The sequence below is a fragment of the Lepidochelys kempii genome, chromosome 2, assembly GCF_965140285.1.
Source record: "Lepidochelys kempii isolate rLepKem1 chromosome 2, rLepKem1.hap1, whole genome shotgun sequence".
Classification (NCBI taxonomy): Eukaryota; Metazoa; Chordata; order Testudines; family Cheloniidae; genus Lepidochelys; species Lepidochelys kempii.
Window position 1 is genome coordinate 263,627,132 of NC_136381.1, and position 14,232 is coordinate 263,641,363.

Consider the following 14,232-nt stretch of genomic DNA (forward strand, 5'->3'; position numbering starts at 1 on the left):
TTTTTTAACTAAATGGGGGAATCTACCCTGTTTCAAAATAGGCAACTCTTAATCTGAGTTAGCACAAACCAACTTGAGAGACTGCAATAGAGCTCCCTTTTAATATCTAAGGTACCTGTAGGACCCCTGTTACTGTCATATCTGAGCATCTCCCAGTCTTTAATGTAGTTATCCCCTCACAACACTCATCTGAGGTGTGATCCCCATTTTACAGATTGGAAAGCCAGTGACTTGCCCAGGGTCACGTAGGAAGTCTATGGCTGAGCAGGGAATTCAACTTTAGGGCTCTAGCCTGGGACTTGGAGCCTGAACACTGGGCCACAACTGTCCACGTTAGGGGTTGCCCTGGCTTAAAGGCATCCGTTTAGTTAAACTAGTGTGGACCAGATGCATCCATGTAGTGCACCGTAGAGTCTGCTTTGGGTTGGCTTGGGGGTGGGCAAGAAGACTCCTCCCTCCCATAGCTTGCCTTCAAGAGAGCCCTACCCAGATGCTCTCTCCACCCCTGCCATGGACCGACACTGGAACAATCTGATAAAGGTGCACCCCAATTTTGGGTGGTCTCTCCCTGCTTCTCAGCAGCATGGATTGCCCCTCCCGCCCCGCACACTACTCCCCAACCCTGGCAGAATGTGTCACGGGTGCCTGAGATACAGCAGAAGGGAACTGCACCTAATTCACTGGGCTGGCAACAAACTCTAGTCTCCTTCCAGTCAACAGAGCAACTTCTCCATGGACAAAGGCTATTAAATGTGCCATGTATTCCTAGGTGGTGGTATTATTCTACCCCATCCATTTAAAAAAATAAAATAAAACCAAAAACCCTAGTTTTGCCTCTGGTAGAGGTTCTGACTTCACTTCTTGACACCATTGATGTGTCAACTGTAACTTCCCGCAAAGACTGAAATCCTCACTGAGTTGGTTATGCCCGTTCGGCCTTGCAAAGTGCTTCCCATATGACCTCAATTGCTAATGAAAGGGCAAGCTTGTCTGGCGTGAGGATGAGGTAATTAGACTTTGGACCTCTCCAGCATCCTCTTTATTGTGAAGCATGAGCTCTGAATAGCCCACTTATTAAAAAAGCAATTTCCCTTCCTCTGCCAAATCTACTTGAGCTCACTCAGCTATTCTCCCCACGCACCACCCTCTGCTGAAAGAAGTCAACGCCACAAAGCTCCATGGCTGGCAGCAAAGTGGAAGAGGCTCAGTTATATTACAAAGCGAGGCTGGACGCTATTCCACCACCCTCTTCACCCCCTCTTTTGTAACCCATTAATGAAAAGTCAGAATGTTAGCACACTCAATTAGTTCCACTGGGCTTGAGTAAGTGATGTTTTAATTAAATTTCCTCCATGTTTCTCAGCGAAGTATCATTAAACGTGACTTTGCAACTGTCTCTCTGGAGCGTTGCTAAATTCCTGTAATCCCACAAAGGCCTGACCTTTTCCCTGAGGCATGTTTGGTCAAGCATGCCTTACCAGTCTGAGGGGCACTACGAGAGGGGATGCAGCTACCCAGGAAGGACCATTGTTCCCAGCCCTCTCTCCCTTCCTCCCAGTCAGCTGAAGGGGACAGGAACGTGGGTGACTGTCAGCTGCCTCTGCAGGGTGGTGCATTCAAAGGCCTGTTCCACCAGGGAGGATGAGGGTGTAGAGCAAAGGAGGCAGAAAAACTGCAAAGCAGCGAATTCCCACTGCCCAGTCTCTTGAGACCATAAATCCATCAGAAGTTGTTCCCCCTCATGCAGTAATTAAGTTTCCTTGCTTTATTTTGGAGTAACCTGAAAGGCCAGTTGAGGGGTTTTGGCCTGCTGAGATTATGTACAACTACTAAAGGCCTGTTCCCAAGCCAGCTGCTGAAGGCTATAAAATGGATCCAGCTTATTTCAGGTCTCTGCATCAGTGGGGTGTTTCTTTTTTTCCCAAGCTCATGTTTGTAAGGGCAGGAATAGGAGGGAGAATCCTACTAGAGCACTGGTTCCCAAACTGTGGGGCATGCCCCCTAGGGGGCATGGAGGAACATTTTGGGAGTGGGGGAGAGATCAGGGCAGGAGCACCAGCCAGCCATGGTTCTTCGCCTGGTCCTAGCCTCGGCCACTGGCCATGGCTCGGTTCTTGGCCCCGTTTCCCATGTCCGTGCCATGCCCCTCCCTCCTCCCCCCCCCCCCCCAGGAGCTGTGGCCCTGTTCCTGGGATGGGGGTGCACAATCAGGGTAAGGACAGGGGCAGGACCATGAAAAGTTTGGGGACTGCTGTACTAGAAGTGGCTTTAGCAGCAGGTGACTCTTCCCTTCGAGGCCCACAGGGTATGTCGGACCCCAGCTGGTAACAACTACGGATAGCCGGGCTTTGGCTTTCAGCACCCAGAGTGTGGTTGGGCCCCATTGTAACTGCCAAAAAAGAGGAATTTGGTTGGTGTCCATAGGGAGCTCTCAGACTGAATGGTCTGGCTGGTCAGCTCTCCTGCCCCTGGAGGTGACCTCTCCATATGAGGCCTGAGGTGGAAGTCTAGCCTGTCCCTCTCTGGGGTACTGTCCCTGGCCCCAATCACTGGAGTGTCAAACTATCTGACCAGAATGCACATTAAGGGGGAAGTGCTAATATCCCCATCTGTAAGGTAACTGAGGCATAGTGACTTATCCAAGGTCACATAGGACCTCTCCTAGAGCAGGGACTCGAACCTAGGACTCCCACAGCCCAGATCGCTACACAATCCTTCCTTTTTCTACCTGTCTTTATTCCCTGCAGACAAGGAGATTTCATCTCCAGAGCTGTCGGGCAGGGTTTCTAAGGCTAAATGCACGCAAGGATGTGTAATGATCACTCCTTTCAACAAGTCAAAGCATAAGACACAAGCATGTTGCATATGCAATTCTTTAGGGGTACATATGGCTGCAAATTGTACCTGCATTTTTCCATCCGCAGCAAATTGCTCCTGCAAAATACTGGCATCTGGAGGGTCAATTACCTGACCTATACCTACAAATCAAATGGCTAGCAAGGCAACTGCAGGTAGAAAGATACAGGCATACGTTTTATTTTTCCAGGTTCAGATCTGCCTTGCAAAAGCCATTCTGAAAAGGAAGGCCTGACCATGAACTTGCCCCTGGAATTCTTTCCAAGTTAACCCATCAGGAAAAATACTTATCCCTCACAAAGTGCTTACAAACATTAACCAAATCAGGAAGAATCTTGAAGCTAAAGTTTCCGTGCAAAACACTGCTTTAAAGCTGGGTTACATTCTTCTAAATATCATTAAATTGAATAATAAAAAAAATCTAAATGTAAAAGCGGATAGGGGAGGAAACAGATGCAGTTATTGTTTCTAGAATGACCATCTAAAGGGAAGTTCTGTTAGCATATACCTCTTGGATTTTTCTTTCCCTGTTCTGAACACGTGTCTGAATCCACACCTGGAAAAGTGTGAGGAGCAGGTTATTGATCTGAGTTAGAGAGCTGCAGGCTGAGCTCTAAGAATAAAACAGTCTAAATTCCCATGACTATGTGCCCAGCTCCTGAGTTTAGACAATTCCAGGAACTGGTTTAAAACCATTCAACGGTTGATTGCCTAGTGGGGGGCGAATGGGGATCTGTGCTCAGCGTTTTGGCTAAAACTGCAAGCTTGTTTGCAGAATGTCCAAAACTCTAATTTTTTTTTTTTTTAGACTGGACTTTAGCTGGCGACCAAGCGTAGGCTACAGGTGCTGCTGTTGTGGGAAGGATTATGCCACTGCATTGCAGAGTGGTGCTCTGCTGTGATCCCTCTTCCCCGAGTGTGTGTCAGAAGTGGGGTCCTCCAGTGCTGGATAATCAGTTAGCTGCTGTGTGAACAGATGAGAGGCAGAGAGTCCTGTGGTACCTTATAGACTAACAGATGTATTGGAGCATAAGCTTTCATGGGTGAATACCCACTTCTTCGGAGGCATATAGTGGAAATTTCCAGAGGCAGGTATAAATATGCAAGCGAGAATCAGGCTAGGGATAACGAGGTTAGCTCAATCAGGGAGGATGAGACCCTCTTCTAGCAGTTGAGGTGTGAACAGTAAGGGAGGAGAAACTGCTTTTGTGGTTGGCTAGCCATTCAGTCTTTGTTTAATCCAGAGCAACAGAGATGCTCCAAATTCTTGAAGTGGTGTTGTACCCTAATCCTCTTCCCATGCATCCTTAAAGGGGATTAAGTGAGAGACGCCCAGATAATCCTGGCAAGTGACCCGCATCCACACGCTGCAGAGGAAGGCAAAAGTCACATGGCCTCTCCAGTCTGACCTGGGAGAGAATTCCTTCCTTATCCCACATAGGGTGGTGCATCCGATGAAGTGAGCTGTAGCTCACGAAAGCTTATGCTCAAATAAACTGGTTAGTGTCTGAGGTGCCACTAGTCCTCCTTTTCCATTAGACCCTGAGCATGTGAGCAAGAACCAGCCAGCGAAGCACTAGAGAGAGAGAGAGACTATGCTCTGCCACCTCAGAGCCCTGGCCTGCTCAGTGTCCCATCTCCAGCTGTGACCATCCCTGATGATTTAGAGGACAGAGAAAACTCTATTTAAAAGAAGTTCTCTTCCCCCGTAAATCCAGTGGTGTTGAAGGCAGTGTGGTCGAGTGCATCAAGCAAAGGCCTGGGCATAGAGCAACCAGGCTTCTGTTCCTGGTTCTGCCCCAACCTGCTGTGCGAACTTGCATCACCTTAGTATCACAGCTGAAATATTTCTGATGTAAAAGGACCCCAGTGGTAGATGCAAGATCAGAGTAAGTCTGTGAGAGATGGGGGCAAAGCGGGTAACTCTGCTCCCCATGGGCTTCCGCTCAACTAGCTCGTATGTGTTCCAATCGACACTCCCTTCTCTAAACTAGAAAGTGTGAGGTAACCTGACCTAACACGCTGCAGAAATCCTATTCAAGCCACACGTGCCATCCCCCTTCTCTCCCCTCCCACCGTCAAGTTACGGCAACCGGCCTGAATGAGCTGGCATTGCTACTGCTCCTTCTTGGCTACGCTTCTGTCCCAGGGGCCTTGGCACTGGAATCCATTCTCCAGCACCGCGCAGACCTGTCCACCAGCAGGTGCCCTCTCCTGGCTGCCTCTCTTGCAATGTGGTGAGACCCCCAAGCCATGGCTTTCCATGGAAGACTTCCATGAGGTGTGACTGATTGGCAGTGAGGGAGGGTGGCTGCGAGAGGAAGCTCACTAGGATTTTCACTGTAGCCACCTCGTAAGATTCTTGAATCTTCACGAGCCCCAGAAGAAATTTTATGGGGAGCTTGGTATGTGTCCCTGTTATGCACCAGCACTGTAAATGCACCCTTCTGGAATAGAGGAACTGGTACGCTCGTTAAAAATAGGGGAGTAGAAACTTGATGCTCAGTTCCACCCTGTGCCAGGGCTGAGTAGTCCTGGCTGTGGGTAACCGTGGGGCTGGCAGGGAGATCAGGACAATGTTGCCAGGTTTGTCTGGTGGTTTCAATACTTATAGTTCATAAACTGCCGTGTTTCTTCTCCAACAGACCCACCTCCATCAAACACAAAAACCTCAGCCAGACATGATAAATCTCCACTCACCTTTGGCCCTGCAGTGAAGGCTTGCACCCATAAAGCCTTGCAGCCTGCATTCTTTGCACTTGCCTGCCCTCTAGGGGGTGCCATAGGGTCTTGCGTTTCCTCCAGTGCTGCTGGCATACCTGCAGAGATGGGCCAAGGTGGTCAAATTGTCCATCCCGTCTGATACTGCAAGAGTGTCCAACAAGCATCTTTTAAATGGATCTGAATACATCTGGCACAATCACATTATACAGGATCCTACTCACCAGCCAAGTCAACAGTGGGGTGCCAGAGGTAGATAATCTCACGCACTGGGTTGCTTGCCGGAGCACAAGGGAGTGGGTTGTAGGAGTGAGGAGGAGAACCAGCAGCCTCAGGAGTTTGCTCCAGGAGCGTGAAGTGACTGCAGTACAGACCTTATGCAAGCCTCTCTCGTCAGCTTTGCCCAGCACACTGGTGGTCTGGGCATGAAGTCAGGTATAAGAACTTGTTTCAGTTTTCGCTGGGGGAGTGGGGTGTGGGGGGAGAACCAGTTTGAAGTGACTGCAGGAGAGCAAGCATAGGGGCTCTCTCTTAGTGTTTTGAAATGTGTTCTGTGTGCTCTTGTCTAACGTTGTGGGATTTCTTGCGGAGTTGGCTAGACAGTTTGGCACATAGCGTGTAACAGCTTCTGACCAAGCTGGCCCAGCTGAGCACTGTAAGCAGTAACACATCGCTCTCTGTAACCCGTCACTTGTTTGAATGCTACTGTGTATTATTGGATTGCATTTGAGAAGGTCTTGGCTGTCACAGGAATGAAGTGTGACCATTGGCTGGGGTTTGCTTAAGGCCATACGATGCGAAGCATCTTTCTAAAAATGACTGTAATATCAGGATTGGGCCAGGCCCCAGCTCCCAAGTCCATGACCTATTGCAGATTTGCATGTGGTGGATTCATGCCGCCAAGTAACTAAGAACCCGTTGGTCGGGGAAATGGATTTAAGCCAGTCATCTGCTGTTGTGGGGCTATAACGTAGGCTGACACCGTCATGGGTGGGAGGGGGGCGTGAAGGTTGATTTCAAGACACTGAGTAAAGCCAGATGGCCCAAAGGAAGAGTGCTCAGCAGTGGTACCTTTTACAGGAGGGAGCTTATAAAACAGACTGTGTTCTGCTTTGCTGTTTTAAGGGATGGTTATAGCTTGTCCGTTTAAAGTAAAAACAAAGCCTCTCTCGTGGAAAATATGGAGCTGGGCGTTTTATTGCCCTCTGGGGTAGGGGGGAAGAACCAGAACTATAAAAAGATTATTCCAATCCATGAAAAGTACAGGCTACCCACGACTGTCCAATTAAGGTGTCCTCTTGGTTTTCCCAGCAGCTACAAAGTAGTTGCAGGGCTCAACCCCCCTGTGGAGAGGGATGGGTGGAGTAGGTTACCTAGCCCTTTCTAAGGGGGATGGGCTCCAGCAATAAGAAGTCTCTCTGGGACAGTCTGGTAAATAATGCCTTCAAATTGGACCAGATCCTCCACTCGGCTAAATCAGTCAGTGGAGCAATGGCGCTTTGTTCCAGCTGAGAACTTGGCCTGTATTCCCCCCTCCTTGCAGTCACCTAGTGCTGGCCGCCTCCGGCTTCCTCTATTAAACCAGGCGACTTCTGCAGCAACCTCCTTTCCTGCAGCACTGGGCCTCCCTGCGTCCTGCCATCTTCCCTCCCATACCTCCTATCTCCTGCGAAAACACATTCCTTCCATTGCCCAGCCCCTGCTCCTCCTGAGCTCCAAATTATTTCGACGTGCAGTAAGTAAGAACAGCCTGTGTACAAATTAAAGCTGTAACGGGAAGAACTCCCTAGGTTGACTGGTGTGTGTACACCTTGGAAATAGATACTGTCGGTCTTTCCATTCCCGCCCCAGCCCTTCTCCGAAATCACATCCTGCTTCGGATGTCTCCATCCCCTGACATCAGCCTTTCCGCAGCCACAGAATGCGATAGTGGAAGACTGAGGACGCTCGAGTAAAGAAATAAACACCTCGCCTCCAGGCCAGACGCTACCCCTGCAGCCCCACAGAAGTCGATGGGTTTAAACAAGGGCAGAATCTGACACGAGACCCCGTACAAAGGTGTCAGTTTTGGTTTCAATTTGCAGGGCTTCCCAGCGTCCTTCAAACTCAAAGCTGGGGGTGGGAAGGAGAAGGACTCAAGTGGAACTGCCCCTCCTTTGTGTGGGGGGGGCTTGAAATCGTGCAACTGTGGCCTCTTTGAAAAGCAGTTGGTTTTCCCACCCCCAGGGTTGTGACCCACTGAGGAGACCTGGGTTGTTCCTGGCTCTGCCAGTGGCCTGCTGGGTGACTTGGATAAGTAATTTCACCTCCCTGCCTCAGTTTCCCCATCTGTACAGTGGGGATAATTATGAGGATCCTGACCTTTTTGTCACAAGATTGTGTAGGCTCGCTCTGTAACATACTGTGCTGAAAGAGGGGAGGGATAGCTCAGTGGTTTGAGCATTGACCTGCTAAAGCAAGGGTTGTGAGTTCAATTCTTGAAGGGGCCATTTAGGGATCTTGGAGGGAAAAAAAATTGGGGATTAGTCCTGCTTTGAGCAGGGGGTTGGACTAGTTGACCTCCTGAGGTCCCTTCCAACCCTGAGATTCTCTGATTCCAAAAGGCTCCAAGATTTGCCCAACTAGCATGCCTTGGAGGGAAGCAGGAGATGGGAGAATAAAAATGGCCAAAGAGGCCACATGAGTCACTGGTGTGCTGAAGTTTTCCGCAAACCTGCATAGTGTGCTCATGGCTCTGCCGCTCCGCCATAGACTCTTTGCAAACTAGTGGGCTTTGATTCCCGGCCTCACTTGCCATCGCACTCTGGGTCACATCCTACCCCTGGAAGGGCCAGAAGAGCTTAAACTGTGGCTCTACTGTGGAATGGAGGCAAAATACCATAAAGGCTGGTGTTTCTTAAATGCAGCCACCTGGGGCTTTTCTTGCAGCCACAGCTTCCTGGGCTGTGATGGGGAGGGCAAAATAGTGCCCCCCTCCCCAGATGCACTACCTTAGTGTTGGTTGCTGGGGCTGCCAGCAGGGGTTGGGGCCCTGTCCCCCTCTGTAGTCACCTGGGGTACAACACTGGAGGAGCAGGCAGCCGGTGCGTTCCCCACCTTCCCAGGGGTGGTGGGGCTCAGGCTTCTGGCTTGGGCTTCAGCTCAGGAGTGGCTGGCAGGGGGCAGCAGGCTCTGGCTTCTGGATCCAGCCCTGGGCACTGGCTCTGTGGCGGCAGGGTCCAGCCATATGGCTTCTGACTCCATCCATGGGCCCCAGCTGCAGGACTTTGGGTTCTGGCTTCAGGCCTCACTAACTCCCCCACCCATGTCCCCTGGCCCTCCCCCAGGGTTTAATTTGTCCCCAGGCTTGCCTGGGCTGAGTAAGTCTGCTGTGGAAAGTGATACTTGTATGTTTGCTAATCTCTCACTTTTCACAACAGACTTACTAGCTGTCAGTAAATAAATGACAAAGATTGCGATGTGCATATTTGATTTTTCCTAAGCTACTTAAGTGTTTTAGGAAAAAGGGCAAGAGCGGCCACCAGCCAGAGTTGGTGGCCATACTCTGAGGCCACCAAAAAATTTGTCCTGAGAACCCCTGGTATAGGCCCTGTGTATCCTGCATCCCACTGAGCACAGAGAGGCCCATTACAGATCTATGGGATAGGAATGGAAGTGCTCATCATGATGGGTCTTTCCACATGACTACAATGTCCCTAGAGAACAAGTAGCTGTATCCATTAATATGCCTCTTATATGAAGCCACAGGCTTCTACCCCCACTGAACTTCCTCATAGTTCCCACTCTTTTGGATCACTCAGACTGAGGCTTGGACCCCTCAAGCCTCTTACATCAACTGGATTTTGAGAACGCCATTGAGGTCTCTGGAGTACCATACACTATATAATTGGGAGGGAATCTGACCCTGCACAGGTAATGACCTATAGCCTAGTGACGTATGCAGAATTGCTTCTGAAGGCTCCAGGTTTTTAAAGACTTCGTCCTTGCCTGTAGCATTGAATAGGGGAATTATTAACCCCAGGTGGTGACTCGGGCTAGGTGAAACCTTTTTTCACTGAAAAATGCTGATTTGAGTTGACTGAAACATTTTGCCAATTGGTGTCTATTTTGGAAAACTGCTTCAGCCCAGGGGGCCGGTTCAGAAATCTTGAAATGGTTTAGTCCTTTCCACAACAATGTTTTGCCCCCCCCCCCCCGCTTTTTGGACTAAACTCATAAGGGGTTGTAGGAGCCATTCACAAAGTGGTGATGGCCCCCTATCCCGGTGGTTAACAGTTTCCAGTTCTTACTCCAGAGCAGGGATTCAAACTGGGTCTTGCATCCCAGGCAAATACCCAAGAGCCCAGTGGTTACAGGTATGGGGGTGGGGGGACATCTCCTTCTCCCTTTTGTTAATGGTGCTTACTTCCTCTGTGAATCTAGCCCTTTGCTTCCTTCCCCAAAAATGTTGGTTTCAGCTTGACACAAAGCAAACTTTTTTAAAAACTGCCAGTGAACCAAAAAATCAGTTATTAGCCCAGCTCTGCAGCTGACACAATGAGATCATTGTGTTCACATACGTGAATGTGTTCCATCCTTTCCCATCTGAACCTCTCCTTTTGGAGAGGAGAGAACAAAGGAGCGTCCTGGATTTTCATAGCAAATTACAGCATGGTTCATTAAGCCTCCACTTGGCCAGTGAGCAGTGATACTTTGTGAGAACCTGTGCCCACTCGCTGTAAGTTCTGGCAGCTCTTTGGATGAGCTGTCGATCTGTAGAATTGGATAATGAACTGGAGGGAACCCTCGATCTTGGTTGTATGCAAAGGTGTCCTGTTGATGTACTCAACTGACTGGTGTCTGTATGCTGTTGGCATCTGCTCGCTGGAGTCTGAACTGCTCAACTGTGTTTCCATAGGTGCTGCCCTGTGATGCGGGTTCTGTGCCCTCATGTGATAGGGACCCTATGCTTTCTGGAGCAGGAAGGTTGTGGCAGAGGTGGAATTCCAGTCATGAAGTTTTGAGTAGAGCGTAATGACAGCTGTGAGGTTCTACAGGGCTACTGATTTTACAGTAGCTTTCTCCTGCTTCCTCTCTTACCCTGCTTCAAAACACAGTAACTCATTCTCTGTATGCTCAACCTGAGAATAGACACTTAAATCCCTCTAGAACCTCATGCCTACCAGTAGGACAGTGTGTAGTATGGTCTGAAACCTAGTGAGCTGCTTCTCTGGTGTTCCTAGATGCTGCCAATTTGGAATCTAGCATCCTTGTGCACTCGCGCGTGCTCTCTCCCCCCCCAGCATCGTCGCACTAAAATTACTGTAAGTGACGCATCTGAAATTGGCCTAATAGGCTCAAACTTTTTTCGAAGTGTAGCCCGCAACTCCTGTGGGTGCTCCCCCTCTATTCATGATTGCTTATCTGCCTGTGATTAGATGCGGGAAGTGTTTAGCTGTCTTTAATTGCAATGTAGTTACTGGAAATGGAGGAAAGCCTGCACAATGTGACCAGCAAGTATCATGCAAACCACTGGTGGTCTATGGACCACCACTGTAGAAAGACTGAACTCTAGAATCCAACAGGGGGCTACTAGAGGTATGAATCTAAGACTTGTAACAAAGGATTACATTTAACCTACCCAAATGAGTCTTAGAAATACTTTTTTGCTTAACCACTAGTAGTTGTTGGTAACTTACCATGGAAGGGCAAATGGTAAAAATGATAAGCAAGGTGAACATTATAGTTATTCATGGACACAGGAATGATCCCACTGCAATATACAACTTCTGATTCATCCCAGCTTGAAAAGTCTACCTGTGCAAATATAATGGGTAACAAGAAACTCCAGGTTAGTACTGCAGGATCTCTAACCACTTCAGATATTAACTAGCCAAGCATTGCAACTCACCTGGGAGGCCAGGGAAACTGAGATACAGAAGAGTTAAATGACTTGTCTAAAATCAGTGTGACAGAACCAGGGAAAGAACTGTATGCCCCCAGTTTCCTGCTCCAGCCAGGAGATCGCTCTTGAATTGCCATGATTTCATGGTTTCACAGGGTAGCCTGTAGACTGTTTGCTCGCTCTGTGGTTACATTTCTTGTGCTCCCATAAGTGACTGACTTTCTCTTTTGACTGCATTCTTCTATTTGCAGGTCATCAAAGCTGGCGTGGAGACTACTTGTAAGTGCCATGGTGTGTCCGGATCCTGCACTGTCCGAACTTGTTGGCGGCAGCTCTCTCCGTTCCATGAGATCGGCAAGCAGCTGAAGCAGAAGTATGAGACGTCCCTCAAAGTGGGCAGCACCACCAACGAGGCCACGGGGGAAGGGGACATCTCGCCACCCAAGAAATCCACCCCTGGCCACAGCGATCAAATCCCAAGGACTACAGATCTCGTCTACATTGACGATTCCCCCAGTTTCTGTCTGATGAGCAGGTATTCACCTGGGACTTCAGGAAGGAAATGTTACAAGGACAAGAACTGCGAGAGCATTTGCTGTGGCCGAGGTCACAACACACAGAGCAGGGTGGTCACGCGGCCATGCCAGTGCCAGGTTCGCTGGTGCTGCTACGTTGAGTGCAAGCAGTGTACTCAACGAGAAGAAGTTTATACCTGCAAAGACTAATGCATGCTCTGCCTAATGGATGTCCTCTGTGGTGGGAGATCGTGATCTATGAGAACTACACATGGAGACAAACAGGGTTTGACTGACGTTCTAGGATCTGAAAGCTATGTTGAGACATAAGCACTTTGTAGGGTACAGGTGACCCAGCTGTGTTGCTGTTTTTTGTTTTTTGTTTTTTTTGTTTTTTTTTTTTTCCTGTAGACTGAATTTTAACCATGAGGTCCAACCGTGTGGAAATAAGTGCCTGTCACCATTGGGGTTAGGTACCAGTAGACCCTCACCAAAGCTGTCCATGAACCCATCAGCTTGATAGATCACTCACTTACCTTGAGGGGTTGATTATTTCACCAGTCCTCTGCAAAACTCCTGGAAATCTACCCGACTGTCCAGACAGCCAAGCAAATGAACAAGAGAAACTGACTTAGGATCTTTTTGCCTTGAAAAGTTGTGGTCAAGGTAGTAGTGGCTTTCTAAAGATAGGGGGTGGGTAAAGCATAGAGAGTACCAATTGTTCCTCTAGTGGAATTTCTGCAGATCTAGCATACGAAGCTCAGACCCACTTTTGAGGGTAGCTCTTTGTCCATCTTAACTCTGGCTCCATATCAGTGTTTTTTGATCAGTGAACATAGCTTCAGAAATGTTGAGGTCCCTCCAGCTTGCCATGTTGCAGACAACAAAAAATTTGGGAAGAGTTCCAAGACACACTCGCCCCCTTCAGTCTGATCAGACACTCGTCCTCTTCACATGTTCTTCAGATGCAGGTTTTTAGCACTATCACTGTCTTTATTGAAAAAATAAAACCACTAGCAGACCTTTCACTTTTCATTTTGTATAGGGTTAATTTCTCTTTCACTGCTTGTTGATTAGACTCACCCTGTGGCAGCTGCTTCAAAAACCCAAATGAGGACTCTTTAGCCTTTATCTAGGCTGAATTGGAACTTATTTTGTTTTGATAGTCAGCTTATGACCATATCAATTCCGTTGCATCTCAGAAGGCAAGGCTGACTTGATTCTGGACTGGATCGGACCTTTTGGCGAAGATTTTATTTTACTAGTCAGCATTCCATTTATTCTAGAACATGGCACAAGCTATATATAAGACCCCATGACTTTAACCTTTTTTTAACCACTAGATTGAGAACCATATTTTTAAAGGTAACAAACCATGGGATTCCAAATGCCGAGTGAACATATGGTTCTACCCAACGGCGGACAAAGAAACAAGCCAAATGCAATGGCCGAGAGCTCCAATGCTGTGAACTAGATGACAACCGTCCCCTTTTTTTTAAAGAGGATACTTACAACCTAGTACTTGATGTGGCAATGTTCTTCGGTCATATAACACTGCTGGGATCAGAAGTGGCTGGTAAATGCCTTAACGAAGCTTTCTAAGGAAACACTGGAGAGTGGAGGGCATTTTTGTTTGTGTGGTGTGTTTTGTTTTTTTTTTTTTTTGGTAGCAGTCTTTGTCTAGTGGTAGTGATTGTCACTAGTTTTATAACCCATATCTGGCTTTCAAGGGAGGAAGGCTGACTGGCTAATTTTTTTTTTTCCTTGGCTTTCAAGGATAAATAGATGGTTGTGTAACAAGAGCCATGTGACCTTCCAGGAAGGACTATCATTGGAGCGTCTTCTCAAATAGTAGCCACTAATATTTAAGGTGTTCATGTGCATCTACTGGGAAGGGATCTTTTCCTAATCAACAGATAACTACCGTCCAGCCTGGCCTGTTGGCATACTTTTCTTCTGGGTGGGTGGGTGAGCGGTGGGGTGGGGAACAGTGCGGGAGGGAAGGTGTTTTTTTCCCCTCTTTTTTTTTTTTTTAAATAGCTTTACGATCCTGCAAAGCAAAACATACTAGCTCTTTCTTTGTACACTTCTGGAGACTGGGTGCACTGGGGAGGGTGGTGGGTAGTTCTGGGGCACCACCTGTCCTTTCTGGTGACCTCTGTATGGCAAATGCACATCGACGCATTGAATGCGAGGTATAAGGAGGATTCCGCGACTTCTGCCAGATGTGCCAGTTCGAAAGTCGCACACAAGCAG

General features: G+C 48.3%; 1 protein-coding gene across 1 annotated transcript in view; it reads left to right on the plus strand.

Annotated features, from left to right (window-relative positions):
* The window catches only part of WNT9A (Wnt family member 9A), a 70,103-nt gene extending 56,174 nt beyond the window's left edge, over positions 1-13,929 (plus strand). The window contains exon 4 of the mRNA XM_073329600.2: positions 11,713-13,929. Coding sequence (XP_073185701.1) covers positions 11,713-12,186 — 474 coding nt within the window. The 3' untranslated portion in view covers positions 12,187-13,929. The remainder of the gene's footprint in view (positions 1-11,712) is intronic.
* Positions 13,930-14,232: the final 303 nt, after the last annotated feature.